The sequence below is a fragment of the Andrographis paniculata genome, unplaced genomic scaffold, assembly GCF_009805555.1.
Source record: "Andrographis paniculata isolate CXL003 unplaced genomic scaffold, ASM980555v1 Contig66END, whole genome shotgun sequence".
Classification (NCBI taxonomy): Eukaryota; Viridiplantae; Streptophyta; class Magnoliopsida; order Lamiales; family Acanthaceae; genus Andrographis; species Andrographis paniculata.
The window spans coordinates 1,133,223-1,149,990 of record NW_026137602.1 but is presented as its reverse complement, the minus strand read 5'-3'; the positions used below and the strand labels follow the sequence as shown (position 1 = coordinate 1,149,990).

At 33.6% G+C, this 16,768-nt stretch overlaps 1 protein-coding gene across 1 annotated transcript; it reads right to left on the bottom strand.

Moving 5' to 3' along the window:
• Positions 1-13,456: 13,456 nt before the first annotated feature.
• On the bottom strand, positions 13,457-14,011 carry LOC127262943 (uncharacterized). Its single transcript, XM_051291813.1, has one exon. The coding sequence runs from the start codon at positions 13,950-13,952 to the stop codon at positions 13,683-13,685; it is 270 nt and encodes an 89-aa protein (XP_051147770.1). The 5' UTR covers positions 13,953-14,011; the 3' UTR covers positions 13,457-13,682.
• Positions 14,012-16,768: the final 2,757 nt, after the last annotated feature.

Below are 16,768 nucleotides of genomic sequence, written 5' to 3'. Positions count from 1 at the left end.
TTAATGTCTTGTCTTTACTTTGAACTAAATACACAAAACATATTTTTTTACAATCGTCAATGAATGTAATAAAATATTTATTACCACTATGTGTTTGTACAATTTTTAAATCACATACGTCACTGTAAATCAATTTGAGTGGTTCATTTTCATGTTTAATTATTTGGAATGACGATCGAGTTTGGTTTTCCTCAACACAAATTGCACATTTATGCTTATTTAATTTGAATTTTGAAATGTGTTTCATGTTAATTAATCAACTTATTGAATCTTAATTAACATCACTCAATCGATTATGCCATTAAGTAGAGGACTCAACAATATAAACAATAAACTTATTATTATTATTATTATTATTATTATTATTATTATTATTATTATTATTATTATTATTATTATTATTAATTGTCATAATAGAGCATTTCATAAATTCATCATCTACATATCCTTTACCCATACACACTCCCGATTTACGCAAAACAAAGTTATTTCAATTCATATTATATTAAAGTTGTGCTTATCAAGAGCATCCTCGAGACCAGGTTCTTCGTCATCCCTGGAACGTACAGAATGTTCGTCAGCATCACAATTCTTCCAGATGTCATCTTCAGAAGCATCTTTCCTCTCCATTTAACTTCAAAAGGAGCTACAATACCTATGTATATTGTTTCTCCTTCAACAAGCTCGAGCGAGAAGAATTGGTCTTGTCCATGCAGATGTATCGTGTTGCTACCGTGTCGAGCCACAGCTATTTTTTGTTCGATCCTACCAAGTTTGCCTCTTTAGTAATAATATTTTCATGGTTCGCTTCTTTCTTTTTCTTTTTTTTTTTTGGCATTTTTCAATCTATTGAATGGTGTCCCAGCTTTCAGGAATTGAAAGAATTGCCCACAAAGCTACTCATTTTGCCTTTGCTTTATCAACGCTGCCAGATGGTTTCAGCTTCTTATTTCCCTTGTCCGCGAGCTTCCAATACTTTCTAGGATGTTCGTTGTTCCTTGAAGCAGTCTTAAAACGAAAGTCTTGGCCTTTATATCCGATCAAATTGGCTTTGCTTCTAAGCATCAGATGTTTCTTACTTGCCCGATTTTATCTATGCTCCTCTTCAGTTTGGAGACAATTGATCAGTTTTGTCATGTTCATTTTCTTCTGTTTGTATTTCAAGTAAATCTTGAAATCACCCCAATTAGGTGGTAGTTTTCAATTATCATCTTCACTTGGAAAGCTTTTAGCTCTATCTCCTCGGCCTGAATTTTATGCAAAATCGGCTGAAACTCATCAAGTTGTTTCGTAACACTATTTTTATTCACAATCTTGAAATTTAGAAAACATCCCACAATGAATTTCTTGGCACCAACATCCCCAGTTATGTCATTCTTCTCCAATGTCTTACACGACTGCTTAGACGTTAGGGAATGCCAGTAAAGGCCGTACAATGAGTTGCTCAAGCGGTTCAGTACAATATTTTTGCAAATAAAATCTTAACGTTTCCAGACTTTCAGATTTGTGCTTTCTATTCTTAAGGACCTTTCAGGCATAATAGGTGCATCCTCCATCAACCAGTCCGCCATATTCAGTGTGATCAGACAAAACAACATATTTTGCTGCCACATTTTAAGGTTATGCCTGTTGAATTTTTCTTATTTTTTTCTGCCGATGCAGCGACATGATGCCTATATATGGCAGCAACAGGTTGCATCATTTGGTCTGCAACAACAACAGACTATAGACCATCCACTTCGTCTAGCTATTGTCCGCGGATACAGCGAGACCTGCGCAAGTCCTATAGCCATCCACTTATATTAGTGTAGTTTATTAAATTATATAATTGATATAATTATATATAATACCATTTAAACTATCAGCATGGTCCTGATTAAAAAATAACATTCAATTTCATCCCATAAAAAATACATTCACCCACAAATACAGAGTGAACAAGCCTTTTGTTTTGACAGCTGAAGCTTAGCTGTGTATTCTTAGTATTTTTATTTTTATTAGTTTTTTTTTTTGTTTAAGTTCACCTAAAAGTAATTAGTGAGCTTGTTTGTTTGAAGTTTGATTTGAGTTTTGAGATTATAGTTTAAATAACAGTATGAATTTGATTTATTATTTTTTGTATGAAAAGAAAGTGTATTTTGTTTTATCATAATAAAGAAATTAAAATAAAATTTCAGGAAATTTAGACATATCTTTAATTTATAATTAAAGGATACTCTCACTGTTCTACTCTAATGATCTCATTTACTTTTTGTGTCATTGTACTTAATATTAAAATATCATTATATTTTTATAATTTTTTGCACAAATGTTATTATAATATTATTCTAAAACACTAATAGAAATATTTTTGTTCTTTTCCTTTAATTTGTACTACATTCTTATATAATAATTAATATTCAAATATCAACACACAAAAAGTAAATAAGATCCTTAAAGCCGGACGGAGCTAATACTTTATATTTTTTTATGTTTGTACTATTTAATTATCACAATTTATTATAAAAATAAGTATTATAGAGTTTGTTTGGTTTTGGTCTATAGAAAAATCATTATTATTCAATTTTAACCGTTTTCAATATAAAATGCGTTATTTTACTTATAAAATATCATATCAAAATACCATTTATTTTTTATTTTTTAAAAAGACCTCAAATTCAAACAAAAATCAAACAAATTAACGTGAGTTTATAAAGTAATTAAATATTTTAATTATAAATTAAATTTAAATAACCGGAAAGGAAAAAACAAACAAACCAATCATTAGACGAAACGTAAAAATAAATTTCAATTTTATAGATTTCAATTTCAGCTATGATTTACATAGGAAAATAAATTGAAGAAAATAAGTCAGGCTAGCTATTAAAAGAAATAGTTGACTTGTATGTATTATTCTTTGTATATATTATTCTCTACATTGTTCATATCTTTTATTTTATTGGATTTTCATAATTTACGGAACCTATTGATTGTAATCAACTATATATAAAAATGTATTCCTCTTATCACAAATCAGTGATGATCGCATATCAATTCTTACATGATATTAGCCTCCCATCCTAAAATCTAATTTCTTTGTTTTCTCTCCCTCATCACCTCTCAGGGCTGCAGTTGTCTTCTTTTTCCTTTTACATCCAAAATCCTTTACCCTTTGATCCATGGCTGCTCCCGTCGCTACTCATTCATTGCACACGACAACAATGATCAATCTTGTCTAGATCAAGTTGTCCACTTCCACACATCTAATGTGGAAACATCAGTTTCTTTGCATGGCTACCACCTTCGAACTCATGGATTTTGTTGATGGTTCGTCCACCGCCCCTGCCAAGACTTTCACTTCTGATGACGGTGAGAAATCTCCGAATTCGGCATACTTTACTTGGTTTCTACATGAATAGAAACTACTTGGCGTTCTCTACGCAACCCTCGAACCAGAAGCAATGGTTGAAGTCCTTGATTGCACGATGTTTTGCTCGGCATGGCTCGCCCTTGAATCTGCCTATGCCAATGCTTCGACCTCGCGTGCAAAACAACTCCAGAAAGAGCTGTTGTCCTTGGGCTGCGATACTCAATCCGCTGCAAAGGATGGTAAACGTTTCAAATCCCTGTGTGATCAACTTTCTGCCATCCAGAAACCGGTAGATGAAAGTGACAAGAGTCATTGGTTTCTTCGAGGGCTTGGTCAGTCCTTCTCCAACTTTGCCGATACTCGGGTGGCTATGCAACCTGTTCCACCATTTCGCGATCTCCTTTATCAAGCTGTCCAATTTGACCTGATGACTAAATCAATGGAAAGGGCTGCTCCATCTCCAGCCGCATTTGTAGGATCTGCATTGGGTATTGAGGATATTTGCTCATCTGGGTAGAACTGGTTTCGCGGTGAGGGACCTACTGGTCAGCGTCGCCCTGGTGGTGGGTGTGGTGGTGGACGTCGTCCTTTCATACCCCGTTGTCAACTCTGTCGGGGAGAACACTATGTGGACAAGTGTCCGCATTTTCTGTAGCTGCAGAATCAAGCCACTTCTCGCCTATTCCAGTCATCTTCCTTAGCAAATCTTGCTCAAGCATTCAGGGCTGCTTGTAATATTTTTTAAACCAATCTATCTTCTTATTGGTATGTTGATTCCGGCGCTTCGGCTTACATGACCCCTCACAGCACTCATTTGGATTCCTTCGAACCATATTCTGGTAATGGTTCAATTATTGTTGGTAACGGAAATTCTCTTAATATTTCTCACATTGGTTCCAGTCGGCTTTCTACTGGTGTCAATTTATTGGATGTTTTGGTGGTTCCGTATATTACTAAAAATCTCATCTCTATTAGCAAGTTGACATCGGATTATAATGTTGATGTTGTATTTTTTGACAAGTCTTTTGATATTCAAAATCGGTTGACAAAGGCAATTTTGGCCCAGGGAAGTGTGAGAAGGGACTTTATATACTGGAAAAATATTGCTCGGCTTTTGTTGCGGCTTTACATTCTAAAGACTTAAGAGCTAGCTTTAATTTATGGCACTTGCGCCTAGGACATGTTTCTTTTGGTGTTATTTCATTGTTGAATAAATTAGGCCATTTATCTGTTACGTCCTTACTGCCAGATCCCACTATTTGTTCGCCTTGCCAATTACCTAAGAGCAAATAATTACCTTTTTCATTGGATGAAAAACGTGCTTCTTTTGTGCTTGATTTGGTGCATTGTGAATTATGGGCGCCTGCTCCTATTATTTCATCTGCCGGTTATCATTATTATGCCATGTCTGTGGATGATTTTTCTCGGTTTTCGTGGCTCTATCCATTGCGTGCTAAATCTGAATTTTCTAAGGTGTTGGTTCGATTTCATACCTTTGTTTGTACACAATTTTCTCAGTCTCTGAAAGTCTTTCAATCTGATGGGGGAGCAGAGTTTGTGAACAAACGTGTTGATGAGTTTATGATTCATCATGAAATCTTCCATCGAATATCATGTCCATATACTCCGCAACAAAATGGTAGAGCTGAACGAAAGCACAGACATATCACTTAAACAAGTATTTTTATGTTGTTTCATGTTTCGACCCCTACATCATTATGGTTTGAAGCCTTTGCCACTTATGTCTATGTTATTAATCGTCTTCCATCGTCCATATTGGATAATAAATCACCATATGAATTATTATTTCACTCTGATCCAAATTATGCTATCTTTAAACCCTTTGGTTGTCGGGTTTTTCCTTTTCGTCGTGATTTTGCAATGAATAAGCTATCACCTCGCAGTCATCCATGCATTTTTCTGGGTTACAGCAGTGTTCATAAAGGTTTTCGATGTTTTGATCCTTCTTCCGCCCGCATCTATGTTACTCGTCATGCTCAGTTTGACAAACAGATCTTTCCTTTTTCTGGTAGTACTACATTTTCGACGCATGATTTTCCTATATAAAGTTTTTTGGATCTTATCATGCCTTGCTCGGCATCGACCGAACCTGCACCAGAAAATGGTCGATATTCAGATTTTGCACCATATTTTCTTCATACAGAACCGGAGTTGACCTATGATCCCCTCTCAAAACCTCTTCCAGATACCACAACTCCAACTCCAGAAGTTGAACCTAATGAACCACCTTCAACAGGACCACCCATCCCTTCGATTTCTCCTCCTCCAGCGCCGCCCTTGCCCACACATCCAATGGTTACTCAAGCGTGGGCTGGTGTTTTCAAACCCAGGTATCCCGTTGACATTGCTTCAACTGCTTTACTTTCTTCTCTTGCAGCTATTTCTGAGCCCCGTGGTTTCAAATCTGCTTGCAAATTTCCTCATTGGATAAATGCTATGCAAAAGGAAATTGATGCTTTGATGAACAATCAGACATGGGAGTTAGTTCCTTCTCCTGCCAACACTAATATTGTTGGTTCTAAATGGGTATTTAGGACTAAATATCGCTCAGATGGTTCTATTGAGCATCAAAAAGTTCGTCTTATTGCTCAGGGTTTCACTCAAGTTCATGGTGTCGATTTTTATTACACTTTCAGTTCTGTCGTCAAGGCTGCTACTGTTCGTACAATACTAGCCCTTTATGTTCATCACTAATGGTCCCTTTATTAATTAGATGTGAAAAACGCCTTTTTGAATGGTGTGCTCACTTAACCCGTCTACATGGCACAACTACCTGACTTTGTTGATCCGCGTCGACCTCATCATGTGTGTCGACTTCAGAAGGCATTATATGGTCTTCGCCAGGCACCTTTAGCTTGTTTTCAGAGATTCAGTTCATATCTATTGTCATTAGGATTTCAAAAAACTCAATCTGATTTCTCCATGTTTTGTCTTTATAGAGGTTCTTCAGTTCTATATCTTCTCTTTCATGTGGATGATATTATAATTACTAGCGATGATCAGGGTATGCTACAAAGTTTTATCAAGAGCACTCATGCGGAGTTTGCTATCAAGGATCTTGGTAAATTAAATTACTTCTTTACTTCGGATGGTCTCTTCGTCGGTCAGGCAAAATATGCCCATGATATTTTGGAGCGGGCTAATTTGTTGAATTGCAAGTCTGTTTCCACACCTCTTGCTGCTGGTGAATCATTATTGAGTATCGGCTCTTCTTTCAATAATCAGACATTATACCGCTCTTTGGTGGGAGCCTTGCAGTATCTGATCATTACTCGGTCTGATTTGTCGTTTGCAGTCAACTCTGTAAGTCAGTTTTCTCCATTCCCATACGGGCATTCATTTCTTAGTTGTGAAGTGAATTCTCCGTTACGTGAAAGGTACAAACTTCACTCATCGTCCCGAGAAGTCCATACTTGGTTATTATGATGCCGACTGGGCTCGATGTATAGAAACACAACGCTCAACCTACGGCTATTCCATCTTTTTAGGTGATAATCTTTTCTCATGGAGTGCCAAGAAGCAACCCACAATTGCTCGTTGAAGTTGTGAATCTAAATACAGGACATTGGTTAGTGCTGCTTCAGAGATGGTTTGGCTCACAAATTTACTGCGAGAGCTTCGTCAGTTGCCTACGAGTCGCCCAGTACTCTTATGTGATAACAAGAGTGCTATTTTTCTTAGCCAGAATCCTGCAGCTCACAAACGAGCCAAACATATTGACATCGACTGTCAGTTCATTTGAGAACTTGTTTCTTCTGGGAAGTTGCACACTCAGTTTGTTTCGACTTATCTTCAACTAGCCGACATATTTACCAAGAGCCTACCTCTACCAGCCTTTGAATTTTTGCAATACGTTTGCTTGCATCCCACACAACGCTTGACGGGGGGTATTAAGAGAAATAGTTGATTTGTATATATTATTCTCTTATCGTTCATATCTTTTATTTTATTGGATTTCCATAATTTACGGAACCTACTGATTGTAATCAACTGTATATAAGAATGTATTCCTCTCATCACAGATTAGTGATGATCGCATATCAATTCTTACACTAGCAGAATTGTTTGGGCAAGTTTACTAATAGGGCCACCCTATAAACTTCAAAACTTGTATATGTTTAAAATTTCATCTGAAGTTTTCTGCAATCCAACTTACATCACGAAAGTAACTAGTTTAAATTTGACTACTGTGTGTTCATGGTGTGGCATCCGGGGCTTTGAACAGAGAGGTTTTATACACCCAACCGATATGATTCTACTAAAAAAATACACAATGTTTTCTAAAATAAATACTTCTTCCGTTCGCCTATAAAGGTTACATCTATTTTTTGCGTCATTGTACTTACCATTAAAAATATCCTTATATTTATATAATTTTTTGTACAAATATTATTATATTAGTATTATAAGATAGTACTTCAAGTATTTTTGTCATTTTCCTTTAATTTATACTATGTCTTGATATAATAATTAATATTCAAATATCAATACGTAAAAAGTAAATATGATCTTTAGAGCTGAACAGAGGTAATAATATTACATTAAATTATAATTTAAACACAAACTCAAAGGGTGTGTTCTTTTTAGAAGAGTTTCGAAAGCATTTGTTAAGTTTGAATTAGATTTGAATTTTAAGATAGATTTGATAAGTATTATTTCTTTGTATTAGTAGATTTGGTATGAATTTTAGGAGTTTTGAAGTGTATTAATTTGATAAGTAATAAATGTTTTTGATGTAAATATGTAATGTAATAAATAAAATATATTTTCAAATAAAAATAGAAGTATGAAATGATAAGTAGTATGTTGTATAGAATTTTTTTTAATTAAAAAAGTATATGAAATAAAAAAGTGGTATGTATTGATTGTATAGAATTTTTCTTTTTTATTTATTTACATTATGGAGTTAAATAACGAAACGATTTCGAAATGTGTTACGATGTTTGTCGATTGATAAAAATAAATAAAATTATGTAACTGAAACAAAACGACATAGCATATTCAACAATATAATAAGAAATTGTTTGATCAAATGATTAACCGCAACAAAAACATCGTACGATAATTTTAAAAGGCAATACATAACGTCTATTCAAGAAGATGTGTTTAAGTATATTTTAACATGCAGATAATAACACAAACTATGTAATAATAAAGAAACACGGATAATTGGACAATGCTTGCATATTTCATTTATAACTTTTGAAAACATACACAACCATACTTATATAAGTCAAATAATTACTATTTGATAAAATAATAATAATATAATAAATCAAAAACAGAGAATGTTCTATTGTTTTGTTTCATCATATCATAGGAACAATGTTTAAAATTTAATTGACATATGGCACTTATAGGGGAGAAATTATCTCTATATGGGAATTCTAAAACTTAAAAGCTTTGTTTGTTTGGAGGTTTGGATTTTAAGTTGGGATTTGAATAATAAAAATTTTGAATTTGAATAGTTGTATGATGTGATATAAATAGGTGTTGATGTGATATTTTGAATGTAAAATTTATTTTTTAGTATAATATAAAAAATAAAAAATAAGTATTTGATTTGATGTTTTTGGGGAAAAAATAGGATGAATAGTGAAAATCTAATCTAATCCCCCAAACAAACGCACAGACACTTTTGAATAGTAAATTCTGAAAACCTTTCGCCAAATAAAAATATTCATTTTGAAAACCTTACGCCAAATAAAAATATTCAAAAAGTTAGCGTTCTTTAATATTTTAGAATTTATAAATTTTTTATTATTAGTTATCAAGAATTGTGAAAATATTTTGAAGAATTATGATGATTTTTGAATGAGGTTTTATTATTTCTTTAAATACTTAATTAGAAAAAAAATTAATACTCTAAAGTCTCATTTATTTTTTTGCACAAATATTATTATAATAATAAAAATATTTTTGTCATTTTTCCTTGTACTACGTGTTCATATAATAATTAATATTCAAATATCAACACGCAAAAAATAAATAAAATCTTTAAAGTAGGACGAAGATAACATATTATTGTTTAAAGATATGAATACTTTTTTTTTGTTGAAAATAATGAAAAAAACTAAAAACAACATACTTAACTAAGCACACTAGAATTCTAAAGGAAAAAAGAAAAAATATATAGTGACAATATAAATTTGTTTATCAATATATTTTGAGTTTATTTGAAATACAATATTTTGGTTCTTCACGGTGATTTTCAAATATAAATGTTTACTAGTATTTTGATTTTTAACATAGATAAAATTATTCATGTACTCCCTTTGGTTGGTAAATTATGTAAGTTTGATTAGACACGACCACTAAAAAATAATAATATTTTAATATCAATATGCAAAAATTAAAAGGTAAAATAGGATATTATAAAAAAAATTTATCAGATAATTAACAAAAAAGTGGTGGAACAAGTAGGAAAATAGTAATAAATTAGTTATTATTGTTACAACAAGAGTAATAAAATTGTGAATAAATAAAATTGTCAGTATAAATATGAATTATACATATGTATGACCAAAAAAAGAATAGTTATATACTTTTTACTAGCTGAAAGAGTAATATTTTGAGTAAAAATTAATAATTAAAATAACAAAATTGATTGTGGAAAAACAACGTTACAACCATAAATAAGTAGACTAAAAAAATATTGAACTAAGTGGAAAAATAAAAGCCATATTGAATTTAGAATAATATTAATTGAACATAATTTTGTTCGGGGGATTGGATTGGATTTACACTATTCATCCTACATTCAAAACATCAAATCAACGCCTATTTATATCACATCATACAACTATTCAAATTCAAAATTTTTACTATTCAAATCTCAACTCAAAATCCAAACCTCCAAACAAACACACCCTTATCTTTCAAAAAAAAAAAAAAAAAAAAAAAATTCAACAAAACCGGAATCTAGAATACCAAAGCACTCGAAACCATACACTACTGAGTTCCACTTTGAGTTTGAGATTTCGATTTTGCAAAATTTTTTTTAAAATTTATATTATATTTTTCTAATTCTAAGAGTTTCATTTATTTTTTTCATGTTAGATTTTTGAATATTAATTATTATATCAAAACGTAGTACAAATTAAAAAAAAATTGCAAAAAATACTTTAATTAGTGTCTTATAATACTAATAGAAGAACATTTGTTCGAAAAATTATACAAATAAAAGAATATTTTTAATGTTAAATACAATGAGGCAAAAGATAAATCTGTATTATTTAATCTTATTAAATGTTACGAATTTGTTTGTTTTGTGTTTTGGTCTAAAGTTCAACAGAAAGGACACTCGGTTGTAATTTATAGTAATATCAATATTAATTTATTTATTTTTGGAAATTCGAAGTAAGCAAGGTTAAGGAATTCTTAGAGTAGAGTAGAGCAGCAGCTAGTTTGTTTTGTTGGTCTAAATAACAAGTATATTTATTATGACCATAACCAGAGCTTTTGCCTCTTTTTGGTGCAACAAACAGAGGCCCTCATTGAATAGACAGAGAGAGAGAGAGAGAGAGCATTTATGGGGTTGGGTTAGTGAAGAGAGTAGTAGTACATTCTTCATGGCTCACTTGTTTGAGTTTTAAATAATCTTACTCCTTTATTTATTGCCATCACATCCCACGCCACGCTCTTCTTCTTCTACTTCTTCTTCATGCTTCAATTCACTATCAATGCTTCAGCAGCAGCACCACCACCACACACCACCCCTACCATGATTACCAACAACACAACTTCCGCCATTGCCATTGCCATTGCCATCCTCTTCATGGCAACCGCCACTACGGTTAATTGTTTCAGCCCAAGGGCTCCTCCAACCAACTTTCCTAACCATCAAATCCACCCCCCAAATCTCCTCCACCAGCCCCGGAGCGACGACATTGATCCCCGGTATGGGGTTTCTAAACGGCTGGTTCCTAGCGGCCCCAACCCTCTACACAATTGACGACAACCACTACTACTACGACTATTCATACTACTATTGCCGATTCTAATTCTACTTAGTGTTCTTCACCTTCACCTTCACCATCCACTTCCTTGGAGGAGCTTTTGTGTTTGTGGTGATGGGTGAGGTACATATAGATTATAGATGGATATACATAGATAAAGCAAGATGATCATCTAGTTTTGCTTACTTCTTGTTATGGTTATTGTATTGTTATTATTATTGTTCTTGTTGTTGTTGTTATTATATGAATGTTTTGCAAAAAGCAAAGATTTGCTAAGAGTTAGTTAGATTTTTCTCACCTAGTGTTAATGGGTGGGGTGTGTGTAGTGTAGTGTAAGAGCAATTAATATTTGCTTCAGCAGCATGCATTGGACAAGTAACAGAATTTACTCATACCTGCATGCCTGCCTGCTTCAGCTTTAAGACAGTAGGAGGTTTTGCAGGTGTTGTAATAGTAGTGTCTCAGTGACCTCCTCCTGACCTTGTCATAATGAACTCATCACAATTGACAATCCATTGCAAAAGCATTCTGTCGAAACAACACATTGGGGTGCCATAACATTTATAATTAAGAAAAAAAAAAAAGGGGTCATTTTCATAATCAGATCAAACTACTACCCCCATGCCATCCAATGCCATGTTGATATAGCAAATAATCTGAATCAGATCTCACCTGATTGGTACAAGAATTGAAGCCAGGGTACATTGCCATGCCTCACCACTTGAATTATCAACCTGCAAAGTCATGCAACGTTTTACCAACCTGTACTTGTATTTAACTTTGTTGAATCTAGGCCAACATTGACATTGCAATACTCCAACTCAATAGGCCAGGCCGGATTGGACTGCTCTTGCCTGTGTTGATTCAGTTAGCATGTTTCAAAGAAGCAGTAATTATTTTGAACACGCGCAAATTAAACTAACCTTGAATGACATATCTTATACACTATGAGCAGTAGTAAAAATTTCAAACTAAGAGGAGACTGAACCAAGACAACTTCAAGAAAAGAAAGTTAAAAAATTCATATGCAGTGGCATTAACTTTAGCAAAACAAGTAAACTTCAGTAGTCATCAAGGAGAAGGACATTGTCAAAGAGAGTTTTACAGTTAGTTTCAGAAACAAGGCACTGGTAGCGTGCAAATTGCCACACCCATGGTCGCTAACAACTCAATTCTATCTGGCCTAAACATCTCTTCTTTTACCATAATCTAACCATGTAAGTAATCATACTTTTTAGTCGTTTCAGCACCCCTTAAGGCAACTGGCCATTAAACTATTAGGAATGCTTGTTCTTTCCTAGTGGAGAACGACAATCAATCCATGAAAGTATCTTGCTCCGCCGCAACTCACACAACTAATCAATAAGTTGTCTAGAAAAAAAAAAAAGTAATCAAACCATGATTTGCATTCATTCACTCAACCTTGGACGGCCAATATACTCTTAAGCACTTCCGTTCAGCATCCTCTGCTTGCTTCCCAATATACAGAATCTATCTACTCCTAAAGCTTAACTATCTATGAACAAAATACTCGAGCTAGCAGGAAGTATACCAATACATAACACCTCAATGCTAAAGCCTATCCCCAAAATATTCCCACGCATCTCCATCATCAAACTAAAGCTTCAAATCTGAACGATAAGCATCAATCTTTCAATTGCAATGTTATTCTTAACATACCATAGCTAGAATGTAAAGGACACCTAATCTACAACATATTCGGCAGATCTTTCATGAAAAAGAAGTCTGGAACTAATAAGGCATACCATACCATGAACAAAAAATTCTAACAATTCGGCCAGTCTAGTTTCATCAATAACTAAACTCCGTGTACACTGAAAACTCTGTCCTTGGAGCAGAACCACTGCCTTTATCCGAATACAGATGCAATTTAATGAATCCCAAAGCAAATTGTACTTATATAGAAACAAGAAAAAACATGGCACAAACCAAAGGGTAAATAGACTTCTGTGTACTTTGGATAGTTTTTGCTACGGTCATAGAATTTCATGGGACTTTAAATTCATATGCTCACTAGAACCGACAACATAGATCAATAGGCACATTTGTGGGCAGCAATAAGCAAGCTTCATCAGTATTGAATTGACCAGAAAAATTACTCCCAATGGAAGTCCAAACAAGAAGAATGTTATACTGAATACAACTGTTCTCCCAATAATTCCAAGGATTAATAATCATTACCAGTCTCGCAGATTAATCAGATCGACAAAAACGATAAGTTCAACAGCCAAGGAAGGAATTCAGAACATAAAAAGAAACACTACGAAATCACCTAAATATATGTTCTCCTAGTCATCCTAATCATACAGTAAGCAAGCAATCTGCGTAGACGATCACGCGCTCTTGATCTCCATGACGCTTTTGACGCTGGGCGCGTAAAGCGAGTAGACGATAGCTTGCCGTTTCGCGACGCCGAGCTGCGACTTTCCATCGGCGAAGGCGGCGGCAACCTCCGTCGGTTCGGAGAGGCTGCGATTGTGGCGGAAGGCGTGGACGGTGCGACGCTTGACGTACTCCCTTATATTGTAGTCTGTGAATTCACGAGCCGCCCGCAGAAGCGAGCGGAAGAGTGAAAGCACTTCGGAACGCGTTGGCGACGCCATTTTCTGCCGCACTAGTTGAGTTTTCCTTTGCCCTCTTTCGTGGATAGGATGTATATCCTTAAACATATATATATATATATATAATCCTGTTTTTACTAAATTGTCCTAATAATGTAATATTTGAAATTTACAGTTGTACTTACTAATAATATTGTTAGCAACTATGGCTACTTTCGTCAATTAACACCCGTGTTATTAGTTATACTTGATCTATTGGGTGATGTTCATGGTTGTGTTATTCCATTTTTATTTGGTATTTTGTTGTGATTTAATTGTACAAAATATATTGATATGGATATTATTGTAATACTTTTTTAATACAATAACTTAGTTAATAATATTGTTGTGAATTTATTCCCGAATTCTTTTGAATTTATTGAACAAATTTTGTATACAAAATACGAATAAAACCCAAATTAAACTAAACCGAAGTCGAAACTAAAATTAAATAATTAATATTAAGGCTAAATGCATATTGGAATAAGGAAAAACAAAACCCAAACAAACATTCTTGGAACTGCATTATATTAAAAGAAAGTGAATTGAAATGAAACCTCCCTATTTCAATTCTTGTAAATCAGATTGCGTTTGTTTGCTTCAAATCAAATTTTGATTCTAGTCGACGAATTCCCCGGCGGACTAACGGACAACGAAGGCGGCCGTTTGAACTCCAATAATCTTATGTGGAAATGCGCGACCCTCTCCAGAACAGACCCGCGGCGTCTGCACCATCTCCGGCAGTGCCGAACAGCAGCTCCGGCCAGCTGCCCTCCGGTGACCCGAACAGCATTGACCCGCTCTGATTAGAACCGATCTTCTTTGAACTTTCACCAGCGGCGAAGGGACGGAGAACTAAGGCTCAGTCCATGGTGCGAGAATGGCCCGAGGTAACCACAACTAAAAGTGGAGGTCGGCGCGTCACTCTAAACCTCGACGCCACCGGAATCGGCCATCGGAAAGGGTTCGACACTCACCGGAATCACTCGTCGGAACCTATCGACTTCTCTCCCTCTCCCTCATGATCTCACCCTCTCTATCTCTAACTCTCGATCTCACATACTTAATTCACCCCTAAACCCACTTTTTTATATCTATCAAAAACTAACTCACCAACAAAATTAACAACCTAACTAAGTTTGTTTAGGGTAAGGTGGGTTTGGGTAAATAGATTTGGTTTAACGAGTTTGGACCGATCTGGTGGGTTGGGCTATGGAATGGGCCAACTAATTATTTATCGGAGGACTTGTTGGGTTAGGCCTCTAACGGCCAAAATTTCCAATAAATATTCTAATCCTAAGAAATGCATTTGAAACTAATGCAGAAATTTTCGAATTTGTTGGACATGCAAAAAAAAAATATTTGAGTCCGACTGGACAGTTGAACTTGCAAAAAAAAAAAAAAACATCCAAATTTGGACTTGAATACAGTCTCATAGTAGTAACTGACCAATTCTGTCAACCACGTCGTTTATTTAAATTTATATATGTATATACATATAATATAATTTTTAATAGTAACCGACCAATTCTGTAAAACCACTTTCATTTCTGTTTCAAAATATATATATTTATGTTCTTTATTTATTTGAATTTATATTTTCATATTCCTATAATGAAATTTTAAAAATTTAAAATATATCAAATTCGGATAAATTTAATTTGAAATATATAGAGAAAAAATAAGCTAAAAATATATAATATCAAAAAATATTTTAAAAGAGAATAAATTTTTAATAATATAAAAAAAATTAACTAAAAAAAAATATAATATAAAAAATATTTTGAAAAATTAAAAATAAACTCTTTTAAAGAGTTGAGTGCACAATTATAAAAAAATATATATATATATTTATATAATTTATTATAATTTTTTTTTTCTCCATTTTCACCTGAAACTGGACGGTTCACCTTATTTTCATCCTCCGACCAACCCATTCCATTGCAGAGAAATGTTAATGCTACATAATGTAGGCTTATGTTCTTCTGGCGGAATAATTTTTGTATGATGAGAAGTAGATGTATATGTTGAGTATCTTGCTATCTACACTTACGATGAACCATTGACTATTGATTATTTTGCTGAATTCAAGGGAGCCTTTTAATTGCAACTTGGGTGTCCACAAAATATCATTGGCGTTGCTGGTGATCCACAACCGGATTGGAGTTTCCATAACTTATTACATGAACTTGACTCGAATTAATTAAAGAAAAAAGGCAAAATGTAAATATAGAATATCCTTGACGTTTTGCCAGAACACAGCCTAGGTATTTATGCAACATATCTTTTGTCTTAATATTGCATGCATGCAGACGTATTTGTCTTAACTCCCAACACTTCCCCCTTCCTTGGTCGACATAAAAAATAATTAAGAATTGTTGTTTGTGTGTAAGATGCAGAAGTAGTTCATTTCTATTGATTAATATTTGAACTTTCATAATTTTTACTAACTAAAATTGTTGTTTGACTACCCCTTTCATTTTTATTTGAGGAAGTAGTTGCATTTGATTCCATAAACAAAAATTTGCAAATTTGATATTTTTCTTTCCTAAATAACTGAGCAGATTTTGTTGCCACTAAGCTTTACGAGAATTTAGGTAAAGTATAATTAGTAAGTAATTAAGAAGTGTATCAGTAAAAATAATTATTATTTAGTAAAAATAATTATAGATTAAGATTAAAATAAGTAAATAGTTTAATTAAAATTAAGAAAATTATAAAATTTAAAATTTAAAATGCGATTAAAGTGCATAATTATATTTCCAAAAATAGAAATGATAAGTTATGTGAGAGAAACGAAAATAGAAAATAGAGACAAA